The following is a 13,100-nucleotide window of genomic DNA, read 5'->3' on the forward strand; positions in this document are numbered from 1 at the left end:
TTTAAAGTTACAGGTGATTGAACACAGGTGTGATAAAAATAGAATACTCTATATTTAGAAACTCGTTTTACCAGTTTTGCTAGCTTCAAAAAAGAATGCTACACCAAGCGTGTCGGAATACACTGTGTATCTATTTGTAGCGCTCCCGTGTTGTACAGGTATTTTCGACAATTTGTATACTGGGCTGGGTTTAACCCCTTTTTCCAGTTGAAACGTGAAAGCTGTCTCAAAAAAGGACTTACTAAGGGGTCCGGAATAAGACAGCATTTGAAAGAAACCGGCATAGCAAGGTAAGTAATTAATTTTACTTTATTTATGTGAAAATCAATTAAAATATCCAAGAGACAGGCGTGTTTTGTTTTTGTCTGCAGAAAATGCTGCCATTTAGAATAACTTGTGTATTTTAATAATAATGATGACAAGTTAAGGAAAAGTAATTGTAGATAAATTAACAAATGTGATTTATTAAATTTATGCACTTTAATAATTTGAAAGTATGGAGACGATGATTTTGTTTACCCCACCCCGTTTCGATTCCCTATATATACTCAAAAAATATATATAACTATTTAATATAGAAAACCTAAGTCTGATGCAGTTACAAAATAGTTTTTCCTGAAAACTTTTAGGCAAAGAAAATTAATTTTTTATTGATTACTTTTCCTATGTGTACTTCGTTTTTTCTACTGAAAGACAGATCTACATATCAAGACCAATATTTATCCAATTTGGTGAATTGTATGTAAATTTATATGAATTAATTAAATCAATATTATAATTTAATATTTTGATATTTCAGGCTTTTCCACAACATCATAATAGTATTGTTGTTGTTTTTTTGTCAGTAATGTTTTTGTCAGAGATATGGCAGAAATCTAGATCTATAATCATAATGTGCCAATTAAAGTTCATATGTATATTATTTCACATATTGCCTTCCAATAGTTATGTGAATTTTTGTTATTTGCCATACCTATTAAGTTTCTCCAATTTAAGTGTAGTGTAAAAGTTGGCACCGTTTCTCTCTTTCATAGATTTCATTTGTATAAAATAGAAGTCATTTTACTTATCCCATTTAATATACCAATAAATAGATATTGCCTTAATATGTATAGAAACTACAATAAAATCCATATTGATAAAAGCTTTTTAAAATAAAATTTGGACCAAAAGTTGTGCGTATCATAATATGTCTTAAATGTACTAAATACTGCTTTAAAAATCATTGCACTTTTTTACTAACCAGGCACTTAAATTTGTCTAGGTTTAGCTGTTAAAACAAAATAGTTTAATAGATAAGAACAAGTTAAAAGAAACTATACAAGACTTAAAGGCCCAGAGAAACTGAAGCTACAGACTGTAGTTATCTAACCACATGTTTTTAATTTCCGTCATCCCATAGGATTTTACAGATTTCAATAAAATGATAATAATGATAATGATAACAAAAGGAGTGGTGGCCTAGTTACCTTAAAGCACCTGCTTTTCATTACTCCTTAAAATTATGACTGTTTCCAAATTTATTATGACTGTTTCCAAATATGACACTAAAGAAGTGGTCATTTCTGACTTTAAAAAGATTATGATAAGTTTTAAGAATTGGTTTCACAGTCAGTCTTAGATTAGTTAGATATTGTGTGCTGATAATGATGCTGATGATATTGATGATGACAACTATGATGATGATAATGATGTTGATGATGATAATAATAATGATGGTGATGATAATAGTAATGATGATGATGATGACGGTGATGATAATGACTAAAAATAATGATGATATTGATGATGATAATATTAATGATAATGAGGATGATATTAATGATGATAATGATGATGATAATGATGATGATATCAATGAGGATAATGATATTTGAGAACAGTCATGGTTATCATTACAATCATTGTTAATGTCACTATAAAAAACTAAATATTGTTGAACTTGGCTTTGACCTTTATAAATGAAGTTGGTTGCAATTTATAGAAATGTTTCATTGGTTTTAAAGAGCATATTAGCAGTCTGATCCATTATTTAATAACTCAAAGTAATAAAAGTAGTTATTAAAGTCTACCTAATAGAAATATATACATGTATTCAATATAATAACCACGTCACGACAAAACCAACGTAATGCATTTGCGACTTAAGCATGGATCCAGACCAGCCTGCGCATCCGCGCAGTCTGATCAGGATCCATGCTGTTCGCTTACAACCCTATTACAAGTAGAGAAACTGATAGCGAACAGCATGGATCCTGATCAGACTGCGCAGATGCGCTGGCTGGTCTGGTCCATGCTGATCACAAACGCATTACGTTGGTTTTGTCATGACGCGGCTCATGTGATATATGCATTTCTTTCAATTTAAATTTCAGATGGCATTTACGAAGTTTATCTTGGCCTTTGCCCTCATCGGGCTATCTCAGGCCCAAATAGAATGTCCTGCTGATGGCTGCATCTCCACTGACGTGGCTCTGCTTAAGACCGGAAACACCCAGGCAACCAATCATTATTATATAGGCGCAATGTTTAATGTTCATGAGGAAGGTGATGATGCGTATACCTGCGGAGAGATAAGTCAACGAGGGCTCGTAAATTCCGAAGCTTTCTTTTGGGCTATCAAAACATACTCAGAACGTGCTGGTCTAACAAATAATGTAGATCCAGTGAGTGTCGGTGGTTTCGTTATGGACAGTTGCGGTAGAGTCGAGAAATCAATTGAAGACGTGTACAGTTTCTTAACGTGTAGAACGCAGTATACTAATGTGAGTCCACGGAATACTGTTGCCGTTGTTGGTGCATCAACTAGCGCCCAGTCTATGGCTACTGCGAAACTTCTCAATGACATGGAAGTTACTCAAGTCTCGAGTACCTCAACATCACCAGCCCTGAGCAATGATATGTATGAATATTTCCTTCGTACAGTACCGTCTGATGCTCTGCAGGCTGTCATTATGGCCAAACTTATGCAGTACAAGTCAATCCGGTTTGTTCAGGTTTTATACGAAGATAATGCCTATGGAGAGGGACTTCTGCTGGCTTTCAAAAAGGCGATTGAGGATGAAGAAGATGAAGATGTCTGTATTACTGCCCAATCTCAGTTCACGATGAACGCACGTGGTGCCGAGTACATTAAAACAATGCTATCTGGGCCAAAAGACACCAAGTTTGTACTAATACTGGGTACCAACACCGCTGCACGATTTGTCCTGGAAACGGTGGAGACAGAAACTGAACTAAAGAACCAGTAAGTAAATAGTACCTCACATGAGCCCATTAATGCTAAAAGAATAAAATTAAAGAGACTTAGATTTAGAAATGTCCAAAAATAGCTGCATCATGACTCATATGTTGGCCAACACAATACTTGAACACTTACTCAACTGTTAATTATTATATTTCTATTGGCCAACACAATTACTGAACACTCTACCAACTGTTATTAGTATTCCTATTGGCCAACGCAATAACTTTTTTGTTCTCTTGCAGATTTATATTTGTCGGAACATCATCATGGGGTACTGATCTTGATGTGATCCGTGGTCTTGATTCAGCAGAAAATGCCATCACCTTTTCTTTTGATACTAGTAAGTTGGGTTTTTATCTCGCTCCAATCAAATTTAGCACTTTTTGAGAAAGTTTGTAAAATGTATATGTTTTTCCTTCTTTGAATAAGTCTTGTAATTTCAAAAAAGTGACATACACTTTTCAATAGTAAAGTTCAGTTTCTAAGTCTGGACAGGGACATTAACTTTTTGTTTGAAGAATCATTCATGTACATGTGTATTTACTGTCTTTTGGCTGCAAATTTTGCTGTTTTTGGTTTAAACTGTATTGAAATTGCTCAGAGATGAAATCTTGCTGCTTTAATAAGGTTTTTGATTTTGTTGTGAGAACATATGATAACTTGTAACATATAGTGAGATTCTAAGGGTTGATACTTGCTATCTCTCACAAAGGGGAGATAAAGAAAGACTCTTATAACAAACTAAACAAAATAGTAAATTTGTTAACACCTTCACAGTATAAATGATATGAAGTGATTTGTCTGTACATACATTGTACCACATGAACAATATAACATTAATAAAAACAAAACAAAAAGTTGTTTAAATTTGTATTCTTAGCAATTTTTCTTTGCTGTTTCTTATAGACAGTTACATGAATAACGGTGACGTAACAGCTTTCTACAATAACATGTTCTTGATGGAACCCGACAATGGCAAAAACCTTGATGACCCCACTGTTAACATGTACAACCCATGGTTTACCCAATACTGGCAGACGGCATTTGGCTGTAGTTTTGAAGCAGGCACATGTGATTTACCCAATCAGAGACTTGAAGACAAGATTGGTAGGGACGACCCATATGTTCCATTTACGTTGATGGCAGTGGATGCCATTATTCGGGGAGTGAAGTCTGCGGCCCAGGCTAAATGCGGCGACATCCACGTCTGCTCGAATCTTCTAAATCCAGACAGGAGCCGAGGCACTGATCTCTTTAACTGTGAGTATAATCAGTGTCATTTATCAGAAATTTTCAATATTTTTTTGAAGTAAATAGGAAAAACTAGTATGAAGTATTTCAAACAGTTCTGTGCTTATAAAATAAACTAAATTGTAGAACTTTGCATTTTATTTGGTAATTACATTGCTTAAATAGTTAAATATTTTCAAAATCATCAATTAAATTTTGACCAAGTTAAATATCTTTAATATTAATGTGACAGATAATATTAAATGAATATAGATCAAATGGCAATTTATATGCTACTTGCGGTATAATAGCGACTTACATGCTTAAATTTGTTTTTTACCAGACATAAAGAATTCTACCAATAGTAATGGCCAACGATTCTTTAGTGTCAACGGAGATGCGTCATCTGTGTATGGAAATTTCATGGTACACCAAGTAAAAAGTGGAGCTTATTACGACGTATGTTGAATTCATCTTCCCGCCCATTTTGCTTGTTCAGTAGATGCAAGAGTCATGCAACATAAATTTATCACAGATTTGACAGATTTCTCTATACAAGAATTATGCAAAAAAAAAAAATCTTCATAGAATTGATTGCTTCAGTGTTTGAATATCATGCCGTGTCACGACAAAAACCAACATAATGGGTTTGCAACCAGCATGGATCCAGACCAGCCTGGGCATCCGTGCAGTCTGATCAGGATCCATGCTGTTCACTTACTTACTCTATTACAAGTAGAGGAACTGATAGGGAACAGCATTGATCCTGACCAGACTGCATGGATGCGCAGTCTTGATCCATGCTGGTTGCAAACTCACTATGTTGGTTTTGTCATGACATTTTTATTCTATAAATAGCACCGCAATTTAAAAGGTTTTCTAACACATGTGCATAATTATTCTTCTCTGAACATAAAAATCACAACTTTTCAGCCCTATTTATCTATCTATGAATAAGGACTATGAATAATTATGAATAATTATTGAGATGTTCTGATTGTGTAAGAGCTGACCACAATTATATATTGTGAAATTTTCTCTAAAAATGTTGAATAGTAAGAAAGACAACTTGTTTAAGATATATGCATGTAGCTAGCTTGCTAATAGGGCTAATAGGGCTAATAAATTTGATGAAAATTGCAGTGTGTTATGTGTTTGTAGTACAATATTAGTGAGGTATATTTTGTTTCATCATTTCAGGTTCTTGAGTACAGGGATTCAGTGTCAGAAAACTATGGTTTTAATGCCGGCAACAGGCCAGCCATGGTTACATTCTCATCATCTTGCCCAAACAATCCATGCCTTCAGTGTGGGGACAAACAAACAACAACTGAAGTACCGGAAACGACCACGACTGTACCTGTTGTCAGGACCTTGCCACCACTTTCAACAGAGGAACTTCTAAGCCAAATGATAAATAAATATTTTGAAGATGATCAAGAATTTACTGGGGTTTGGAGAGATCAGGAACGCATGAGTAAGGATAGTAGTACACGATTTGAAAATGGATATGATTGGATAATTGCTCTTGGCGTCTGTGCTGGACTTGGTCTTGTTTGCGTGTTAGTGTTTGAAATCTACATCCTATATAAATTGATGGGAACAAAGATTGGAAAACAATGGCGTACCATGTGGCTAGGGCAGCTCCTCTTGTTTGGACTTTTCTGTTCGTATTTGACCCTATTTGCTTACCTTTTTACACCAACAAAGGCTACTTGTGGCATTACACGATTTGGTGTTGGGGTTTCTTATGCCATGTGCTTTGCCATTTTATTAGTGAAACTCATGGTGTTGCTTACTTCAAAAACGTCAGCAGATACTCTACTTCCTGGTGATGTCGACTCTCCGAACTATCTCCGTGGAATCTACCAATTTTTGATGTTCCTCTTCGTTGTTGGCGTACAAGTTGTGATTGCTGTTCAGTGGCTTATCCAAGTTCCTCCGGATGCAGTTCAGGTTAAAAGTAATACTGGGGACCTGGTCTGGATCTGTAATCACTACACATGGTCGTTAAACAACAGCTGGGACGATATGACAACCTTTGTTCGTACAGATTTTGAAAATCACCTCATTTCACTGTCCTACATTATGTTTTTGATCCTTTTAACAACAATCATTGCAATGAAAGCACATGGAATTATTACCAACCATAGAGAAAGTGTGTTTATCGGTATCGCCGCTGGCTTTTCGGTCCCCGTCTGGGTGGCCTGGGGTCTTGTAGGAGGTTTGAATAAGGACCACAAGTATGCTGAAGAATTTGGTGATGCGTCAATAGCTTTTGGCTTATTCATCACCGCTACATTAGTTCTGTTTTCCATGTTTTTGCCAAAGGTGCGCCAGCTTGTCAACATGGGCGTTGAGGGAATATATCTAGAAGACGATCGAGATACATACTACGGTGGTTCTGTGGTGATGGCGCCACCTAGCTATAAGAGCAGACCAAGCTCTGTGGTGTACGTAAATGGAGGGAATGGCTACAATGATCCAGTTATAATCGGAGATCAACGTAAGTATACAGTGTTGCTCTGCAATTGAAATATGTCCGAAATATCTAACATTGATCAGTAAAAATTGTAATAATTTGGATCATAAGATCAGTTCTGAATTGATTGTATTGAAGTATTGAAAATTGATTTGGGCCTCTGTGCCAGAGAGGTTTGAGTTGTTGACTTCAAGTAACTCTCATCTCACCACTGTGGGTTTAAGTCCTAAAAGGTTGGCGGTTCTACTTATGCCTGAAAAAATGTACTATTGCAGAGACGGGGCACTGTATGTCTTTCTTTACCAGTACATCTGGAACGTCACCATTATAATGAGCTTAACCGTGTTATTGTCATGTAGCACTTACATTCACATTATTTCATTCGTTAAATAATAGTTATTACATGTACTTTATTTTAGTCATTGGTCATTTTGCTATTAATGGTTGAAAATTTTGTGGTATTTTTTAGCTCGACTATTCGATAAGAATAAGTAGAGCTATTGCAGTCACCCGAGCGTCGGCGTCGGCGTAACCACTTATGTTAAAGTTTTTGTAATAGTTCAAATATTTTCAAAGTCCATTGACATATGGCTTTGAAACTTTGCACACTTGTTCACCATCATGACCCCAACCTGTAGACAGGAGGAGGTAACTCTATCAAGCATTTTGACAGAATTATGCCCCTTTTTCGACTTAGAATTTACGTTAAAGTTTTTGTAATAGTTCAAATATTTTCAAAGTCCATTGACATATGGCTTTGAAACTTTGCACACTTGTTCACCATCATGACCCCAACCTGTAGACAGGAGGAGGTAACTCTATCAAGCATTTTGACAGAATTATGCCCCTTTTTCGACTTAGAATTTACGTTAAAGTTTTTGTAATAGTTCAAATATTTTCAAAGTCCATTGACATATGGCTTTGAAACTTTGCACACTTGTTCACCATCATGACCCCAACCTGTAGACAGCAGGAGGTAACTGTATCAAGCATTTTGACAGAATTATGCCCCTTTTTCGACTTAGAATTTACGTTAAAGTTTTTGTAATAGTTCAAATATTTTCAAAGTCCATTGACATATGGCTTTGAAACTTTGCACACTTGTTCACCATCATGACCCCAACCTGTAAACAGGAGGAGGTAACTGTATCAGGCATTTTTTTTACTATCAAGCACTAAGAGTAGTCGAGCGTTGCTGTCCTACCGACAGCTCTTGTTAAAGTTTTAAAAAGTTGGAAAAAAACCTAGCTCAATTTGTGATATTTAAAGTATTGATTATCATTATCATCATTTCATTTGCATGAAGCATGTTACTTCCTTTTAGAATTAAGTCAAACCGTTTTCATATTATACAATGTATATTCCTATTGTATTTTTTTAAAAAGTTGAGATAGTTTTGGCATCTATTTGGGAATATTGTTTTTTTGGGGAAAAAAGTTATTTTTTATTTGAAAATTGGGTGTCATGGTGATAGGGAGAAAATGCCTGGCAATATAGATGGAAACTTAAAATATTACCTGTTATTTCATAACCCCATCTATAGAAAAAATAAAAAATTTGTATAATTTTCTTTGATGATTTTTGAAAAGTAACTGAAAGTTTTAAGTTTTAATGGTCATGGATTAAATTTTCTCTTGAAGATTCGGTTCACCTGCGTCATCCTGGCAGCAACTACAGTGCCCCCGTTTACGTAAAGAGACCGGGTTCAACTCTGGGACATAGCGGTAAAGTTTTACAGGTGACCGGAGATTTGACGGGTAAACATCCAACGAGGGAAAGTAAGAAATCGATGTCCGAGGCCGGGTATGCATATGCCGGATCTGGGTATGGTACCTATAGAAAATCCCAGTCAGAGATGGGTGGAACTTTGAAACGTAAGTATTTTTATAGTACCGTATTTAATTTTGGAAAATGTAATGGCCTGCCCTAGACGTTTATTAAAGAATATACAGTAGTTCAATATGGAGGTAATTATAAACGTTAGTAGGATACTGTATTTTATTTTTTTTTTGAAAATGTAATGCCCCCCCTCTAAATCATAAATGTTTCTTAGAGAAAATACAGTAGTTCAATATGGGTGGAACTTTGAAACGTAAGTAGGATACCATATTTTATTTTGGAAAATGTAATGCCCGCCCTAGGTGTTTATTACAGAAAATACAGAAGTTCTGTATGGAAGTAATTTTAAACGTAAGTAGGATACTGTATTTTAGTATTTTAAATGTAATGCCCCGCTCAAGGTGTTTATTAGAGAAAATACAGTAGTTCAATATGGGTGGAACTTTTGATACTGTATTTTGGAAAATGTAATGCCCCTCCCAAAGTGTTTGTTAGAGAAAATACAGTAGTTCAATATGAGTGGAACTTTTGATACTGTATTTTATTTTAGGTGTTTATTAGAAAATATTTATACAGTAGTTCAAAATGCACGCGTATTTTAAGACAGTGCAGTTTTTGGCTCTCATAACTTTCATCTAATGTAAAATAAAAATATTGGGTTACATCCCAAAAGTGTATGATATTTCATAATGGCATAACCAGCTCACAAGATATTTTGATGAGGAATCTCAAAAAAAGAGTAACTTAATTATAGTAAAGCAATAACAGTAGTATTATGTACAATTGCTTGAACTAGTCATGGAGTTGAAATTATTTTCCTTCATTGCATTGATATTGATATCATTTCAGTAATATAAGTTTGGGTCTTGGTCCATTCAGTATGTTGAAAAATATTTTATCACATATTCATGTTCTTACATCTTCAAGTGGATACAGAGAAAGGCAAATTATGATTTTACATCAAAAGTCATTCAGAATAAAAATTTGGTATCTAAAATAAACAATATGACATGGAAGCACATACCCAAAAATATATTGTTCAATGGAAAAAATATTTCTCGATTTATATTGAAAATTAATAATTAAACTTTATTTTTGCAGGATCAACTTCAACAAGTAATATTGGCGCTCTGTGAGGGCATTATGGACATTAGTGCTATATTAAGGACATTACAGCCTAAGTGACACCTCATTGGTCAAATATACTCAACAAGTAGCCAATCAATTTGCTTGTTACAAACAGTGCTAAAAACCATGAAACAAGAAATGGATTTTCCAGCAGAGAAGCCCCAAAAATATTTTTTAATTTTTTTTTTTCATTAACAATAAGGGAAATAAAAAAGGACCATTGGTAAACTACCGGTATTTATAGTGTGTTTTAATTTTCTAGCAAATTTTTATATTTATATAAAAAGCATAATATTTGGAAACTGGTATTTCACGACAAACACCTCAATTGATAATGCCTTCATAATTTTGCATGCTTTTCTTGCATTTATTAAAATTTTATTAATACTCTTTAACTGAAATATTACATAAGCAAGTTTTTTCTTCTTCATGAAAACAAAGTGTTCAGATTTTCTTCTCTTTTTTATTTCTTTACTTTATAAATTATATATACCATTTATTTCTTCTACTTTTTAAGAAAAACTATATCTTTTTGTGATACAACTTTGTGATTGTCTTGTTAAAAAAGAGGCATAAACGCTGACTAAAAATACTCATTTGTGAATCTGTAATTACGTCACTTTGGTGATAGACAAGTATATATTTAAATGTAACTTTCTTTTCTCTGAGAGCTAGTTTTTTTGTGTTTTTTTTTTAAGTTTATATTTTCACCATTTTAAAACTTGAAGTTTTAAAATGTTAACTTTCCTTCCTGCCATTTTGTTTCAGTCCTGAATTTAAAAGATTTGATGAGGTACACACGAGTGCCCTGGTAGGAAAACATTGCATCTGGAAGAAAAATATAGAAAGTAATAATTGTAACCCTTTTCCTACTGATTTTTGAAATGGACTTGCCTATTTTCTGTATACATGGACCAGTGCATTATCATATTCAGGGATGTTGAAATCGATTAATATATAAAAATATATACATGTACATCAACAATGAGATTAAGTAAGGCTACTTAGATGTACAGACGGGCCTCTTACATTTTGGACCATGTCTGTGGTTACCATAACAAAAAAACTTAAGTAGTATAGATGCAGGATGACAATGCGACACTTGATAACTGAAAGTAGTATAAATGCAGGATGAGAATTTGACATTTGATAGTTCAAGCTTTAAACTGGTGAACATGGCAACAAGAATATATTGTTAGCCACTTAATGACATAGTTAATTTTGTAAATATTGTTTTGTTTTGTTACATATACATTATATAACATTCAGGCAAGCAAATATTTGGGATTTTATTGGTAAATCTTTAAAATATGTTGCTTCTGAAATGCTACTCTATGTAAATTTTATTATAACATTTGTTTTGGTTGAATTGATTTAGCAGCAAAACATGATATTTTTTTCTATATTGATGTGCATTAAACACTTACCTATGTATTCTAGGGTGTCACAAACTACTTTTAACATGCACGCCTACATTTAGAGATTAGATTTGAATGATGTTAATTGTTGTTTGTTTATTTTAAATGTTTTTTTTTTAAAGTTTGTTTACAGTAGGACAAAAAGCTGGAAAAAAAATTAATAATCAATATATTGTAGAAATTTTTCAAAATATAAGTCTGAATTTTTGTATTTTTATTTTCTATTTAGAACTATATCTATATGCCATAAAATGTACAAGTGTGATTAAGGTTTAACTAGTTTTGAAATTTTTTTTATTTTTTTTTTTATTTTTGTAAAACCAATTCCGTGAGCATGATGAATATATGGTGTTGGTTACCAGCTTAGTGTTGCTGGTACCATGTACATTGTCATACATGTATGTATGATATAATAGATGCTGGGTACCATTCTGGTTGTGCTGGTACCTTCAAACATGTGCTGGTACCATCATTTGTTAAAGCAAGGTATCAATATAGTTTTGCTGGTACCCCAACATATGTTATTACCATCTTTTTTGGTTCCAGTTTTCACTGGTTCCTAGTTTGTCAATCAAAGCAAGTCATTTGCTTTCGTTACAATCATTTAAACATTTTTCCCTTCGGTTTCAGATATATCTCGATTTTTCTTTTTTCTTTATTCCGTTGTAAGTGTCCACACTTTACACGAAATATGCAATAACCATTATGTGAAAGAATGACTGACTAAAATGAGTGAATGAATGATTATGTCTCAGAGTTAAAAAAAAAAAATGCTTATATTTTGTATACAACCTGTGTATGTTAACCGATGCTAAATGACTATAAAAAAATAAATTGTATAGATTGTATATTTTTGTTTTGTCTTAAAAATAACGTTAGTGGCACACAGTAACTAGCAGGTTGCACATTGCGATACCTTGGTTTATAGTTAGTGTGACCGCAGAGGACCAAAATATAACTTCTCTCGGATGATAGCCAAAATCAACAAAAATATAAATTTTCTTTAGGGATAGCCATCCATAGATCTCAGGAGATTTTTGTTGGTTACTTATGAAAATGAAATCGGCTACCTTGTTACTTGGAAGGACAACATATTTAGGACATCACTATCTTAACTTGTTTTTCCCTCTCGATAAGAAGGTTGCCATAAGATGGTGACTGATATACTTTCAAAAGCTTTGCAGAAATGCAAAGAAATGCGTTTTATTGATGGATTCAGTGGCATTGGTATATTTGATGGCCAACCAAATTAGTTTAGCGAAATTTGTAAGAAAGATATATTCACAAGTTTTCTAACTTTCCCCTCACCGCTGTGGGTTCGAATCCCGACCGAGACTTTGGATTCTTTCATGTGAGGAAGCTATCCAGCTAGCTTATGGAACGTTGGTGGTTCTACTCAGGTGCCCGTTCATGCCTGAAATAATGCACAGAAGGGCACCTGAGGTCTTCCTCCACCAGTAAAGCTGGAACGTCGCGATATGACCTATACTGTGTCGATGTGACGTAAAACCAAAAAAAACAAAACTTATGTAAGGGACCACAGTGAAATTTTCAGGAGTCACCAAAATATATATGTATAACTGCAGTCAACAAATATATGCTTATACACTTAAGAAATAATATTGATCTCAGCGGTCTTCATAGGCTATATTTAACATAAGCTTGGAGTTTTGATGCATAAGAATGACCACGAGCATGTTAAGAAACATCATTAATTTTATATTCTTTTGCCCATTCTATATTCTCAAAAACTTCA

The 13,100-nt window shown here is 33.9% G+C and overlaps 1 protein-coding gene across 1 annotated transcript; it reads left to right on the forward strand.

Moving 5' to 3' along the window:
- Positions 1-110: 110 nt before the first annotated feature.
- On the forward strand, positions 111-11,460 carry LOC132757833 (metabotropic glutamate receptor 2-like). Its single transcript, XM_060749276.1, has 8 exons — positions 111-290; positions 2,376-3,247; positions 3,490-3,587; positions 4,154-4,507; positions 4,821-4,936; positions 5,678-6,983; positions 8,600-8,833; positions 9,900-11,460. The coding sequence occupies exons 2-8, from the start codon at positions 2,376-2,378 to the stop codon at positions 9,932-9,934; spliced, it is 3,015 nt and encodes a 1,004-aa protein (XP_060605259.1). The 5' UTR covers positions 111-290; the 3' UTR covers positions 9,935-11,460.
- The last annotated feature ends 1,640 nt before the right edge of the window (positions 11,461-13,100 follow it).

This window comes from Ruditapes philippinarum, unplaced genomic scaffold, assembly GCF_026571515.1.
Source record: "Ruditapes philippinarum isolate M1 unplaced genomic scaffold, ASM2657151v2 ctg64_1_1_1_1, whole genome shotgun sequence".
NCBI lineage: Eukaryota > Metazoa > Mollusca > Bivalvia > Venerida > Veneridae > Ruditapes > Ruditapes philippinarum.

Excerpts from the sequence above, each read along its gene's own strand:
- LOC132757833 (XM_060749276.1), top strand. The coding sequence starts at position 2,376 with ATGGCATTTACGAAGTTTATCTTGGCCTTTGCCCTCATCGGGCTATCT. Across the intron at positions 4,937-5,677 it reads AAAGTGGAGCTTATTACGAC|GTTCTTGAGTACAGGGATTC; the intron begins GTATGTTGAATT and ends TCATCATTTCAG. Across the intron at positions 6,984-8,599 it reads AGTTATAATCGGAGATCAAC|ATTCGGTTCACCTGCGTCAT; the intron begins GTAAGTATACAG and ends TTTCTCTTGAAG.